This window comes from Ochotona curzoniae, unplaced genomic scaffold (assembly GCF_017591425.1).
Source record: "Ochotona curzoniae isolate NIBS_2020 unplaced genomic scaffold, NIBS_Ocur_1.0 contig_66, whole genome shotgun sequence".
NCBI classification, from domain to species: domain Eukaryota; kingdom Metazoa; phylum Chordata; class Mammalia; order Lagomorpha; family Ochotonidae; genus Ochotona; species Ochotona curzoniae.
Window position 1 is genome coordinate 6920339 of NW_024466512.1, and position 15180 is coordinate 6935518.

At 53.5% G+C, this 15180-nt stretch overlaps 1 protein-coding gene across 7 annotated transcripts in view; it reads left to right on the forward strand.

Annotated features, from left to right (window-relative positions):
- The window catches only part of FGFR2 (fibroblast growth factor receptor 2), a 93525-nt gene extending 78647 nt beyond the window's left edge, over positions 1-14878 (forward strand). For 5 of the 7 annotated variants that reach the window (XM_040991751.1, XM_040991752.1, XM_040991753.1 and 2 more), the window contains 6 exons: positions 1254-1444; positions 6388-6510; positions 7845-7915; positions 9157-9294; positions 10649-10754; positions 13941-14169. In XM_040991751.1, coding sequence (XP_040847685.1) covers positions 1254-1444; positions 6388-6510; positions 7845-7915; positions 9157-9294; positions 10649-10754; positions 13941-14102 — 791 coding nt within the window. In that variant the 3' untranslated portion in view covers positions 14103-14169. Of the gene's footprint in view, positions 1-1253; positions 1445-6387; positions 6511-7844; positions 7916-9156; positions 9295-10648; positions 10755-13940 lie in introns of all 7 variants that reach the window. The other 2 variants (XM_040991755.1, XM_040991757.1) reach the window with 1 other exon arrangement.
- The last annotated feature ends 302 nt before the right edge of the window (positions 14879-15180 follow it).

Consider the following 15180-nt stretch of genomic DNA (forward strand, 5'->3'; position numbering starts at 1 on the left):
ACTGGGTTCCTCGAGGATAGTGTAGGGGAAAGGTTTCAAACCCCTCTCTTTGGCCCTTTAACCTAGTGGGTAAGAGACCTACGAGGACTAGTGCTGTGACACAGTGCATCAGGCTACCACCCGCCATGCTGGAACCCCACGGGGGCACCATTCTCGTCCTGGCACTGTGCTGCTCACCGAGTTCCTTGATACTGTACATGGGGAAGCAATCCAAATCCTTGGGGCTGCATCCATGTGGGAGATCCGGGTAGAATTCCAGGCTCCTGGCTTCCGCCTGGCCTATCCTCAACTGTTGGCCTCTGTTTGGGGAGTAAGTCAGCAGATGCAAGGTCTGTCAGTCCCTCTGTCTCTGTGTGTGTGTGTGTGTGTCTCTCTCTCTAACTCTGCCTTTCAAATAAAATCAACATTTTTTTAGAAAGAGAGACACCCACATTCTGCATCAGGGTGTCCGGGTTCACTTCCTGACTGCAGTCTCCCCCGTCATGTTGACCTAGCTCGGCAGTGCTAGACTAGGTAGTTTGACATCCCTGCCACTTGTGTGGGAGACTTGGGTAGGTTTTCCAGCTCTTGCCTCTGCCCCATCTCCAACTGCTGTGCCATTTGGGGAGCAGATGAATGGATGGAAACCTGTTCTCTCTGTCTCTCAAAAATGTTTAAGTTGTATCATTGTTATTCATTCATGTGATTAAAAATAGTATGTGCTTTGTTGAGGCTGGCATACATGTAGGATGCATTTATCCCTGGTCTCTGTCAAGGAGTGGTTTTGGGGTCCCCTCCCCAGCAGACATCACAGTCTATAGAGATGCCCATGTCTCTTGGGAAAAAACTGCATAGCTTTGTGTAGAAGCCCTGCACATCCTGCTGTGGATTTTCAATCCCTAGATAAATTATTATGAATATTAAAACATAAATGGCTTCTTGCCATATTGTCTAGGGGCTAGCCAAACGAGAAGTCTGTCTGTGTTCAGTACACATATAGGGTTTTCTCTAATTAGTTTCCATCTGGGAGTGACTGGGTCCAAGCGTGGGGAGCGCCTCTGGGGGCAGAGGGCTGCTTCCTCCGTGCCACGTCCTGTTTCGTGTGGCTTTGGGAGAGTCGAGGGAGCAGATGCTTAGTTTTGTGTGTGCTTTTCTGAGTGTTAAGACATCAGGAACAGAAAGCACTGGGCTGGAACAGCTAAAAGGCCCTGCTGGGGTATCCCCGGCAGGTTCGGGGGTCAGCGGCTCAGGCGACTCCTCTTTTCTGTCTGCAGGTCCACTCTACGTCATTGTCGAGTACGCCTCCAAGGGGAACCTCCGGGAGTACCTGCGAGCCCGCAGGCCGCCCGGCATGGAGTACTCCTATGACATCAACCGTGTCCCCGAGGAGCAGATGACCTTCAAGGACTTGGTGTCATGTACCTACCAGCTGGCCCGGGGCATGGAGTACCTGGCTTCTCAGAAAGTGAGTTCTTTATGTTCTGCTTGGAGGGCCGGAAGCCACTTACAAATGGCTTTGAACAGGCATTTCAGAGGTGCTCACTGGCAAGCTCAAGCCCTCGCCTACCCTGTTAGACCTTGGAAAATGCTTTCTGTATTATTCATCTTCGGATGGAAAGGCGGGGCAGCCTCACAAACCCAGAGCTGCTCCTTGTGGGTGAGCGGCAGCTTGGCTGGGTGGGCAACAGGCATGTTGCAGAATATGCGCTGTTGTTCTGATAGGGTTTTGTTGTTTTTGTTGTTGCTTTTTGAAGGTTGGTTAGTGTTTTTGTACTGAGTTTCGAGACACTGCCCCTGGGTGTTGTGTTTTGGGGTTTGACTTTGATAGGATGTTCAGTAGTGTAAGCATCGGATCCTACAGAAGGGTCTCGCAGAACTTAGGGTACTTTGTCTCCCTTGGTGGATGACGCTGTGGCGAGAAGGCGGCCAGGTCCCCCGAGGTGAATTGCCGGCATTCCAGGCATGCCGCTTCCTGGGGAACTTGAAGTATTCCAGTTATTCTGAAAACAGTTACACAGGTGTCTGGATGACCCCTTCCCAGCCCTGCACTGACCTCCTGGGGTGGAGGTGGGCCCTGCTGCTACCTGCAGTGCAGCTAAATGCAGCATCAGGAGCCCCTCCCACAGGTGAGGGCCTCTGGCCGGCACGGGCCGCCTGCGCCAGGCCAGCCACGTGAGCAAGTGCGCAAGGCAGTGCCTGTGCGTGCTGAGCATCCTTGGGTGTGTGCCTGTGTGTTCTTGTGTGTGCTTGTATGCATATGCATGGAGCGACCAGCCCTGCCAAGCAGGTCAGGCAAGCCTACAGAGAGGCATGGCGGCACCTGGAAGGGCAGGCTGTCCTCTGTGCCTCTGTGATCCTCTGCTCTGGGTCCCTTTGTGGCTGCCTGGTGGAAGATGGAGGAAGATGATGATGATGATGATGATGATGATAATGATGATGATTTTGTACACAGCATGGAGCTGCTACTAATTCAAAAGAGATGGGAACTGGGCTTCACCATCCATTAAATCATGCAACAAAAATGGCTTTGCAACCCCGATGCGCATGCCTGCATGCCTTGGTCAGGCCCTCCAGTGGGGTGGACAGACCAGGAATAGTCCCTGACCTCTTGGAGCAGGCACCATAGATGACAGTAGGGGAGACTGACAGCAAATGTGGGAATGACAAGTGGATAAACCAAGAAACGGGCAGTGGAGGAACCTGGGGTGGGCACAGCTCAGGCTGGGTCTTGCTGACCCAGACAAGAGTCCTAAACTTGGCTGTTGGCGCTGGGTGCCGCTGAGGACAGTCGTAAAAGCAGGTCATTGCTCCCAGGGTTTGAGCTGCTCTGTCCCAATGAAAGCGATGGGATTTAGAACCAGTGCTGACACCGAGAGAAGTCAGGAGGTAGATCTCAGATGGTCAGTGCAGTTTACAGATGAAGGATTTTTGTGGGAAAGAGCCATTTAGGGCAACTGCTGGAATCCCAGCTTGAGAAGTCATTTGGAAGTTGGTGTGGCTCCCACCAGGTGGTGAAGACTTAAGAATCCAGTGGGTCCATGGCTGGATTTCAGTGGAAAATCCTGAGCCCATTTGACGTGTCTGGGAGGTGGGTGTCAGGAGGATCGGCAGTGAGGCCTGCCTGGACCAGTGGGAGCAGACAGGGCCTAGAGTCAGGCCCTGAGACTGCTCTCAGAGATTGGCCAATATACAGAACATGGCAGGGAATCAGAGAAGGCCCGTCTGTGAGGTCAGAGGGAGCCGTGGTGTAGCTTCCAGAAGGACAGAGGTCAGGAGGGCCTTGTCCTGCTCAGACCATGGAGAAGCAGCAGACAGGCCAGGCTCACAGGCAGTGGTGACCCCGGCGCAGCCCCTGCCTGAAGGCCTGTGGATACTGGGGCTGCTCAGGGCTGTAACCTGAGACCCGAGTTGGTCGGCTGTGGTGAGTGGAGCAGGTTCTAGGGTGGAAGGGTCCTTACTGTTGTGGCAAGAAGAGCTGCGGCTGCTCCTGCTCACCGCTCTGCAGCCATGGCAACAAGTGTATGCTGTGCGGCATCCTGCATGAGCCCGTCCCCCCAAGGACTCGGATGGAGTTGGAGTCCATCCCTTGCTCGGGGTGTCAGTGCCTGGTAAGCTGGGCCCACGTGTGGCCGTGTCCCTGTGCTCCCTTGGACATGCAGGTCCTTGGAGTGAGGAGGATGGTTCCAGGCCTCTATCTCCTGGTCGTCAAGCACCCTCTCCCACGCTCTGCCCGCTCCCTGGCCTGCAGTGTGGCCCAGTGAGGCTCTCGGCCTGGGTGTTGCTGGAAAGTCTGGGTCAAGGGGGCCAGTGTTGTCTCTTTCAGGCACTGCCTGGTTCCACAGCACCTTGGCATTGATGACCTCAAGTAAGTTTGAAGCTGGTGAGAGACGGAGAGGCCAGGAATGAGGCTCTTGGGAGCAGTGTGCTTTTAAACATAGCACATGCTTCTGAAGGTGTGATTGTGAGGTTGGCTCAGTCAACATGATACGTGTACAAACACAGCAGTACAGATGGTAGCAGATTAGTTAAGCCTTACACAACTTAATAAAAACTTACGCTGTTTTAATCCAAAGCATGCTCTTTTTTATTTTTTATTTTTTAGTTTTTTTTTTTTTGTTTTTGTTTTTTTTTTTACCAGTTCTCCATTCCTGTTAAACCTCCTGAGCAGGCTGGTTGTTTTAAAAGCAAACCTTGGCTTCCCCATCTGTGAAATGGGCATACTCGTGTGTGTTGCAGTGGCAGTGGAATGCAGTTCACTGTACAGAGGCACCCACAGGGGCGTTCGCCCACCTGCCCTCAGCAACCACTGACCTTCACCTCCAGTCAAATGGGATGCTAAATGCTTATCGGAAACAGCCAGCTCTCTGTGTGGACGATGGGAGTCTGGCTGGCCTTTACTCTGTGTTGTTTTGGGTGTGAGTTCCAAGTCTCCTGCTGCTGAGCCCCGGCAGGGAGGGGGATCTGGGGGGTCCCCGCACCCCAGGAAGGTGGTCGCGGCAGCCATCAGCAGCATGTGTCTGAGCGGCGCCCAGATGATGATGTGTGGTCTGAGCCGAGTGGTGGGGAAGCCAGATTCCCTGACCACACAGCTTGCCAAGCACACAGCGCGCACGGTGGCGGGAGCACAGCACCGGGAGAGCTTGGCCGGGAGCTTGGAAGTTCAATTTGAAGAGGCCTCCAAGACCGAGAACGCGCTCCAGCCCAGACGGCTCTCAGGGAGGCTAGGAGCTCTCAGGTTTCCTGCCCCCCCCGCCTGACCAGGGACAGGCAGCCTTGGGTGGCTTTGCTGCTTCCCCGGTTCTGATGCTAGCCCGTCCACGTGCGGCAGAGCAGCGAACACACTCAGGAAATGGTTGGGGGTGGGAGAGGTGAGAGTAATTCCTTATTGATATTTCAGAGGGAGCGTGAGCTGCTTTTGAGCGAGTCCCGACTCGCTGAGCCGGATGCAGAGAGCTGTGCTTTGTGCTGTAATGAGGCCACGCTAGGAACATTGGAGCAGGGCTCGAGGGTGTTGTTGGGCTGCTTCATCCAGAAACGGGACCCTGGTCAGCATGTATCATCATGTTGGTACCTCAGAATATTTTTTTTTTCAAGATTTATTTATTTGAAAAGAGTTACAGAAAGAGAGATCTTTCATCTACTGGTTCACCCCTCAAGTGGCCACAGTGGCCAGGCTGGAGGCAGAAGTCAGGAGATTTTTTTGGGTTTCTGACGTGCGTGCAGGAGCCCAAGCACCTGGGCCATCTTCTGCAGCTTTCCTAGGTGGATTAAGTGGAACAACTGGGACTCGAACCAGCACCTAAATGGAATGCTGGCGTCACAGAGGATGGCTTTGTGTGCTGTGGGGCCACAGCGCTGGCCCCGGGATCAGAATGTGAAAGTACAGCTAGGATGTTAGCAGCAGCTTACACAGGTAGACATCCTTGGTGGAAAGACTCTGCCAGCTGAGTCATCTGCTGCCTTGGAGCAGGGACTGGGGTGCTTTGTCCCTGTGTCCTGGGTAGAGACAGCTTGTAGCTTGTGCCCTTTGCGTGGGCTAGAAACGGGATGAACTGGACCCTGGGCTGGTTGGCATTGGCTGTGAGATGGCCCAGTTAAGGTTTGATTGGCTCTTTGAGACAAGAGTCGTGGGAGGTGTGGAAGCTGCAGTGAGGCTTCATGGCAATGGGACAAGGCAGCCTGGCGACGGGGCAGGCTGTGGGACTGGAGGGGTCACGGTGGGAGGCCACTGGTGGTGGGAAGGAGTGGAGAGGTTATTGGAGTTGAGACATCCAGGCCTTGGAGGAGGTGTGAAGAATGCTGGTGTCCACCTCTGATCAAAAGAGGCAACGAATGAGGGGACAGGGAACTTTGAATTTGCAGCAAGAAGGGGACCGCACTGTGAAAATGTCCCATCCTCTGATGGAAACAAGGTCAGGGCTCTCAGGGTCGGAACGGAGATGGGGATTTGTGCCCATGGCTTGCTCGTCCAAGAGTTGACATCACAAGGACACGTGGGCGTGCACAAGCCACACGGGGCAGCTTCTCACTTCGAGGGCCAGAGGAGAGATTTCAGCCAAGATGCTTCGGTAAGGGAATGAGCCAGCACAGGTGCTCAGGGAGCATGCCACACTGGGACCCTTTCCACAACTGAGCGAGAAGTCAGCCATGGCCTGAGCTACCGAGGAGCTTCGCTCAGGGAGCAAGAAGAGGTGATGTGGACGGACAGAGGCTGGACTGGCTGGTGATGACTGGCCAGTGAGCTGAGGTGAGAGTCTTGTCGCCTCAGCTGAGGGTTTGACAGTGAGTATGGAAAGCAAGGATGTCAGGCTGCATCATCATGGGAGTCCCCGTGTCGCTGGACACGGCTGCAGATACGGGAACGGGGGTTGCATTGAAGGTAATTGCTTCTGTCTCTCTTCATTTTAGTGCATTCATCGAGACTTAGCAGCCAGAAACGTTTTGGTCACAGAAAACAATGTGATGAAAATAGCAGACTTTGGCCTGGCCAGGGATATCAACAATATCGACTATTACAAAAAAACCACCAATGTAAGTCCATGGCCGTGAAGTGGTGAGAAGGGCTGGGGCGCAGGACGGTCCCTAACGAAGGTGCCTGGCTCATCCAGAGCTGAAGAGATTGGGGTGTTTGGCAGCTCCTCCTTGCTGTTCTGTGGCCTCACCCTCTGTCTATTCTTGGGAGGCACAGGGAGGCCACCAGTTAACATCAGTGACTCTAAGAGACTGTTCTGTGCAGAAGAGTCAGCGGCCTGGGGCAGTGTTGTGCAGTGGTTAAGGCTGCATCCCCTAGCAGAGTGCTGGTTGGAGTCCCAGCTGCCGGCTTCCCCTCCAGTGCTGAAGTGCCTGGGAAAGCAGTGGCTCAGCAGTGGCTCACGGCCTGAGTGCTTGGGCCCCTCCCACCCATTTGGGATCTCGAAATAGTTTCCAGTCCTCTGGTTTTGGCAGAGAAAGAAGTGATTTGCTGGTTCACCCTTGAAATGGTGGCAACCGCTGAGGCTGGGCCAGGCCAAAGCCGGGAATCAAGAGCCTCATATGGATTTAGCATATAGGTACTGTGGCCTAAGGACTTTGGTCATCCTCCGATGCCCTCCCAGAAGCATTAGCAGGGAGTTGGATCAGAAGTGGAACAGGGCCTGACGTGATAGCCTAGTGGCTAAATCTTTGCTTTGCATGCCCGGAATCCCATGAGAGTCCCAGCTGCTCCACTTCCCATCCAGCTCCCTGCTTGTGGTCTGGGAAAGCAGTCAAGAATGGCCCAAAGCCTTGGGACCCTGCACTCATGTAGGAGACCCGGAGGAGACTCCTAGCTCCTGGCTCCTGGGTTTGGATCGGCTCAGCTGCAGCTATTGCGGCCACTGGGGAGTGAGCCAGCAGACAGAAGATCTTTTTCTCGGTTTCTCCTTCTCTGTGTAAATTTGCTTCTTATACAAATGAATAAATCTTAAAAGAAAAGGAAAAAAGAAAAAGAAGTGGAGCAGCCAGGACTCGAACTGGGCACTTCGGTACTCATGCAAGATGCTTGCATTGTAGGTGCCCAACCTATTATGCCACAATGTCAACCCCAATAAATTCTTCCATAGAAAAGAATGGGGTTTGAAGAGTGTTCGTTTTTGCCTGTAAGCTGGCCGGGGGCTGTGTTTGTGCTACAGAGAGAGAAAGGATATTTAGCACCCAAGGGGATGGTCTTTATTATTGAGCCCATGTTTGTCCAACTCACACAGCCAGTGTAGCTTATTTCTGCCCCAGTGGCTGACCAGTAAAAACCATTAAAATGCCAACCCCAAAAATGGGCACAGCCCTGCTGAGCTAGCTAAAGTGAACCTGTCTTAATCTGTTGGCTTGTGTGCTCTTTCCCACGTCTGCAGGGGCGGCTTCCGGTCAAGTGGATGGCTCCAGAAGCCCTGTTTGATCGGGTGTACACGCACCAGAGCGATGTGTGAGTAACCCCTCTGCCTGGCTTTTGCACAGAGCTGTGAAGCTCACTCGTGTCCTCCCCGTCGTCCTTCCTCGCAGAGTCGGCCTGGGGGAGGGCGGATTTCATGGTAGGCTGGTAACCAATGCTGTGTTACTAATCTGCCTGGCTTCAAAGAGCGAGGGGGTGGGACTGCTGCCTCCTCCCGCCAGGGCGGAAGTCCCTCCCGGAACAGTCACGGATGACGCCTACAAAGCTGCCGCGGAGTTCGCCATGCTCTTGGTGTAGTCTCCCTGGGAGCAGGCATCCCGAAACCTTCCCTCTTAGCTTGATTGGCTGGCTGTCTTCTCGCCTGGCTCTGTCCTTGAGTGGGATATGATCGTCCCCATGGGTTTCATTCCACACACCTCCCGGCATGTCTGAGCATCCTTTGTAACCTTCTCGCATGGGAGTAGAAATGCTGTCATTTTAAACACTGACAGCTCCAGGCTCCCACTGCCGCTTGGGGTTTGGACATGGACTTGAGTGTTGTGACCGCTGGGAGAAGCCAGGGAAGGGCTGGCTCTGCAGGCTGCTGTGAGTTGGTACTGACTCGAGAGGAGCCGGTGTTCTCTAGGGGCGAGCGAGCCTACTCTCTGTGCCTCCGCAGCTGCCCCTCTGTCCGTCCTGGAAGGAAGCAGTCAGGAGTCCCCAGTGCACAGGGAGCACGTGGGTGCACGCAGGTGTTTCTGTGTCCTGGGAGAGACCCAAGAGATACTCGGCCCCCTTTCTCCGAGCAACCCATCCGTGTGCCCGCATGCCCCTTGGCTCCCTCCCTTCTTTGTCTCCCTCAGTCTCAGGGCCTTTGCCACTGGCCCTCCGTGCCACTGAGAGAACTTGTAACCTCGCAGGCATGGCCCTTGCGCCTCCTGCCGGTGCCCACCCTGGCAGATCACAATTCTGGAAGCCAGCTCCCAGGAAACCGCACAGGGGGCCTTGGCGCTTAGAAGTTGAGACCCTCGCTTTGCTGCCACCATGTTGAAATGAACCCATTTATCAGAGGGATGTCAGCCACCTTGTTGGTGGTGGGTAGTAAATTCCATCTGCTTAACTCCGGTCTGGTGTCCGCAGCACCTGGGGCAGGGGAGGGCAGGGAGGTGTGCCTTGCAGGAAGCCTACCTTGTCTCACTGTCAGGCCCCAGGGCAGTGTTAACTTCCTCAAGTGGACCATGCATGTTCCTGCCATAGCAATGGGTTGGTGATGCTGTGTTTCCTTTTTTTTGCAGCTGGTCTTTCGGGGTGTTGATGTGGGAAATCTTCACGCTAGGGGGCTCGCCCTACCCAGGGATTCCCGTGGAGGAACTCTTCAAGCTGCTGAAGGAAGGACACAGGATGGACAAGCCGGCCAATTGCACCAATGAGCTGTAAGCCCCCCCAACACACCCTGCCAGAGCCTGGGATGCACAGAAAGGCACCCCAAGACATGGATCAGCTTTTTGGGGGACCCCCAGTTTTCTCAGCACCCAGAGGAGGAGAGGTGCTGGCCCCACTGGGCTGCACCTCAATACTGACAACCATTCCTTGTGCCAAAGCCCACTTGTTCTTTCCAAGGTGGAGCAAGTGGATATAAGTCACAGGGCCACCAGAGCTGGTCTCCCTGGACCACTGGCTTGTGCTGGCTGCTGGCTGCCCTTGGAGTGACAGGAGTGACCCATGGGGTAGATGACGGGCTAGGACACTGGGGGCTGCCTTGTAGAGTGGGGTTGAGACCCTGTGCCATGCCTGGCCCCAGTGTGGTGGCAGGAGAAGGGGGCTTTTCAGAGCTGTGTCCTCAGGGTGCACACACATACTGGGGTCTGATTATCTGCTTGGTATCCCCATGTAAGCACAGAAAATTAGACCTGTGTCGTAGTATCTTTTTCAGGGTAGTAGGGCTGGCTTGTGCATGTTCTGCAGGATTGTGCTGTGTTAGTAGCCCGTGTCCTGGGCAGTGATCGGTGCTTGGAGCAGGAGCCGCCTGCCTTGGCCCCAGGATTAGCCGGCAGAGGGGCTGAGTCTGTGTGCGGGGCACTTCCCAGGGATTTGCCCGTCTGTTGGCTCCCAACTGCTTTTCGGTGCACGGTGGGCAGGAGGTGAGCTGCCGAATGAAGGCACTGATTGTGCTCCTGTGGCTTTTTCTGACACAGAGGGTCTGTCGAAACCCGTCATCAAGATAAGGCCCTGGAAGTGAGGCCTATCTGAGAATTAATCAGGAAGTCAGCGAGCAGCCCTGTGGCAGCGGATTAACGCACCAAAACTGACCTGAAAGTCCCAACGTTCAAACTGGGGTTTTTTTTTGTTGTTGTTTTTTGTTTTTTTAAGCCAAGGCACCTTTGTCAGTTGCAAGTCTTTAGAACAAAGCCAGAGCAACAGGTCCGTCATGGTGCAGCTGCTTTTGTGTGGGCAGGGGTGTTTGAGGAAGAAAGACTGGGACCAGCTTGCAAACAGGTTCCTTCTGTGGCCTCCAGAAGCCCCTTACAAATTCAATGCCATGGTAGCATGTCATGCTGGCCACACGGCAGCCAATAAAAGCACACAGACATGTCGTTGTGGAGGGCCCAGCTGCCTTCGTGGGCATCAGGGGTCAAGGTGATGTCCTTGTACGTCATTGGGCATTTTCAAGTCTTCGGGGAAGGTGGCCATTCCTGGTACATGTTGGTGCTGTAGGCACTCTCCCTGGCAGCAAGCCTGCAGCCAGCACCCACGGAATTGACTGCAAAGGAGATCCGTCTCTTCCAGGTACATGATGATGAGGGACTGCTGGCACGCGGTGCCTTCCCAGAGGCCGACGTTCAAGCAGTTGGTGGAAGACTTGGATCGAATTCTCACTCTCACCACCAACGAGGTAGGGAAGCCCTCCTGCCTGAGCCTGGCCTGGGAGAGGCGCCTTGCTGCGTGCAGGCTGCACCGTCGGAGGCGGCCGTCTCCTCATGGTTTATCGCGGTGGCTGGAGGTCCATTGTGTGTTCTCCAGTGTGGCTTGTTCTCAGAACTACAGTTTCTGTTTTCTGACTCATGAAACCAGAGACGGAGGGAGGAAGGTAGGGCTCTCAGGCTACCCTAGGGTGGCTGGCCTGGGGGGCACATAGGGAGGGGAAGGGGTGGTCCCCAGCAATAGTTTGGGGAGCATGGGAAAGAGCCTGGAGCCTGCTCGCTCGCTCGCTGGTGCTGTGTTGCCACTCAGGTTGACTGGAGCAGTGAGGGTTCGGTTCTAGCTTATACTTTTCCCAGCCCTGTTCTGGGTGGCCATGGCGCGGGGCCTTCAGTCGCTGTCTGCATGTGAACACACAGTTTCCCCTGGTGAATGACTTATTTGATGTCTAAGTGAAAAGGGGTTCAAGTTGAGCTTCCCTAATCCAAAAACCCAAAGTACTCCAAAATGAAAAACTCGGTGAGCACTGCTTGGACACCAAACGTGAAAATTCTACAGCTGACTGGGGCTCAGCAGGAGTGCAGGTGTGCTCAAAATGTTTTCATGACAAATTACCGTTAAGCTATGAATGCAAGATGTGTGTGACACATAAGTGAATTTTATATTCAGGCCTGGGTCCCATCCTCAAGATACATCATTCCAAAATGTAAATCCTAAATGTGAAATACTTCTGGTCCCAGACATTTTGGATAAGAAATCTACTCTTTGGCAAAAAATACTGGCTCTCCATAAAATACTTAAACAAATCTGGGCAAACCATAGCAGTGCCCTGCTGTCTCACAGTGGCTCCTTCAGCGGATAGCTCCGCCAGCCTTGGGGAGCCCGGCCAGGACAGCCCCGCAACAGAGTGAGAACCGTCCGTGACCAAGTGTCCGGCTTTTGGTCTGGGCCGGGGGACAGGGGAAGCATCTCTGGACGCACAGTATCCCAAGTCACTCAGTTGTTTGGACCCCAACAGAAAGTTAGGGAAACTCCCAAAGGTTGTGGAAGGAGAACAATGCACTTAATCGCAGAGAGAAAGCAGAGATTTCGGCTGTATGAAGCCAGTGTTGTCTTGGACACAGCTCGGTGCTGGAGGAAGGCGGAGACTGCATTTAAATGAACACAGCTGACCTTCATAAGTTGAAAGCAAAGGAACAGTTCAAGGGGAAAACACAACTTTCTTCTGCTGCCAAAAGTGTTGTTTCTAGCCCGAGCTCCCTTCGCACCAGCCCTGGAGTGCACCGATGCCCCTGGGTTTTCTCCTATCAGATCTGCGAGTTTATGGCTTCATTTAGAAACTGGGCAGAAGGACCAGTGTTCCCTGTTAATGAGCCCACGTCTGTGCTCACCACTTTTGTATTTATGTGTTTACACCGAATGTGGGTTCATTCCGACCAAAATTGATGTCTAGTACCCTTAAAAAAAAAAGCAGCACGCCATGTTGTCTAACGGATATAAAACTCAAAGTTGCTTTCCTCCTGAAAATCATTCCCAGCTGCTGGAGAAAAATGGTTCCATTTAGAACGAAATTTCATTTTTATCTTTGTAAGCAAAAAGTTTTCTTTTGAAGTGGTGGGCGTGGCGGTTTCTGGTCGTGTGGTTCAGGCTGATGTTGTTGGAACTGACACGTCCCCCTTCCCGGGGCGGGGACCGTCTCCCGCCAGTCCCGGCGATGGATTGCAGTGGGGTTAAGATGCCCAGCCACCGGCAATCCCAGTTAGCCCTCGCAAACACAGAGCTGCTTGTGCTAGGAGCTGTGCTCCGGGCACCCGCCCCCAGCCTCAGAAAAACCACACGCACACGTCATCGCTGGCTTCTGAGTGGGGGAGCCCAGCCCCCCACCCCACCCGTGTTTCTGTGCTCAGGGCACGTCCCATCTGGGAGCTCTCCTCAGAGCTTCACAGCAGGGACCAGCAAACACTCTCCGGAAAGGCCTGAGCGAATGTTTAATTTATTTGAAAGGCAGAATGACAGAGAGATCTTCCATCTGCTGGCTCACTCCCCAAATGCTGCTGTGGTTGGGGTTGGGCCAGGCCGGAGGCAGGAACCTGCAGCTCCACCTGTGTTTTCCACATGGGTGGTAGGGGCCCAGATACTCAGGCCGTCTTCCCCTGTTTTCCCAGGCACTGTTAGGGAGTGCGGCTCAGCTTGGATGCCTGTGTTGCAAGTGGTGACTTAGCGTGCTGTGCTACAGTGCAGGTGCTGAGTGTTTTGACTTTGAGGCCATGTGGACGCTGCCGTAACTCAGTGCTGCGGCCTGCATGCGAACCTGTGCTGCTACAGTGCTGGAGACACTCGCCTTGGAATTTGACATGATCCTACCTGGATTTTCTGACTCTGGCTTTCACAGTTCAGTGCCAGAAAACTGACTTTTTGGAACCGTGTGCAAATGTTCCAAGGCGTTCTGGACTTAGGGCCATCCAGATGAGGCAGGGGGCTCTGGTCCTGTCTTCAGCCAGGGAAGCACTGGTGGCCTAGTGGCCCTTTGGGGAGCAGACTCTGACACCTCTGCTCCCCTAGCCTTGCCTTGAAGAGCCCATGTTGGATGTAGCGTGCTCGATGCCCAGGCCTTCCCTGAGCCTGGTTACGTTTTCAGCTGGAAGAGTAATGAGTGCCAGCTGGACAGTTACCGCCTCAGTGCGGGAGTATTCCTCTTGCACGAGCTGCAGTAGTGCAGTGTCATTCGGCATCTGGGGACCCCCAGCCTGGGCTGTGTTTTTGGGGCCGGGGCTTGATTTTGAACTTGCTCTCATGTGAAGGGCTCAGCAAGGGGCCCGTGGGAGTGGCGGTGACCTCCTGTGGCACCTGCTGCTCAGCCGGGTTTGTGGTTCGATGCTGGCCGCGTGGTCTTCCTGATGACAGTGAATGAACACCCCGGTGCGGCCTCCCGGTCCCTGAATTGGGGTCTGGGGAAGCCTCTGGCAGTCTGCGCCGTTGGGGGGAGGGTGCACCCCAGGTCAGTGTCAAGTTTCAGCATCTCAAGACCTTGTGTTTGAAATCCAACTCTTCTCTTCCCTTCTTGCAGGACTACTTGGACCTCAGTCAGCCTCTCGAGCCGTATTCACCCAGTTACCCTGACTCAAGATGAAATAAAAACGTCTCTCTTCCCTTCTTGCAGGACTACTTGGACCTCAGCCAGCCTCTCGAGCAGTATTCACCCAGTTACCCTGACACAAGGAGTTCTTGTTCTTCAGATGACTCTGTGTTTTCTCCGGACCCCATGCCTTACGAACCATGCCTTCCTCAGTATCCACATGGAAACAGCACTGTTAACACATGAACCGAGCCGGCCGCCTGTCCCCATGCGGGGGCAGCGCCGGCATCCTGCCCGCCCCGAGCAGGGAGGCCATGCCTCCCCGAGCTTGCTGTCTCTGCTTGTCTGTGGATCCGAGGAGTGAGTCATTGTAAACGCAGTCGGCACGCATGGAAAGCCGCGGAGGCCTGGAAACACGTGATCTTTGCTGCCAGCGTGTCTTTGGGGCCACGCACAGCCATGCAGAGCCTCTGACCTGCGTGGTACTGGCTGAGGACCACTGGGGACTTGAGGCAGACCCATGTTCTGCCATCCTTGTTAATTTTGTAATAATTGGGGAAAATATATGTCAGCACACACTTACAGAGCACAAATGCAGTATATATAGGTGCTGGATGTATGTACATATATTCAAATTATGTATAAATATATATTATATATTTACGAGGAATTATTTTTTGTATTGATTTTAAATGGATATCCCAGTGCACCTAGAAAATTGGTCTCTCCTTGTTTTTTTTTTTTAAAAATAGCTATTTGCTCAATACTGTTCTTACAGAGAATTTCTTAAATTTCACCGAGCAGAGGTGGAAAAATACTTTTGCTTTCAGGGAAAATGGTATAACATTAATTTATTAATGAATTGGTAATATACAAAACGATTAATCATTTATAGTTTTTTTTGTAATTTAAGTGGCATTCCTATGCAGACAGTGCAGCAGAATGGTTCATCTGTTGCGTGGACTTGACTGGTCATTAGAACCTTTGGAAAGAGAAGTATTTACAATATATGACTAATTTGGAGAAAGTGAAGCGGGGAGTTATTTGTGTTTCAACTCTGCTGTCCGATGCTTGTACGACCCAAATGCCTGGATTTAAAGAACGCGTCCCTGAGAAGTTGTTTTGAGGGCCAACGCGCCATCTCACTGGACTTCCCGAGGCGGATGGTACCAGCATCCTATCCAAACGATGCCTTAATCCATTCCTGGGGACAGCCTTTGCGTGAAAGGACAGCACCCGGGGCCTTTTCCTGGTGGCCACCATCTGCCCCTGAGTCACACCTGAGGCCAGCCCATGTTATCCTCAGCAAATTGGTGGCTCACAG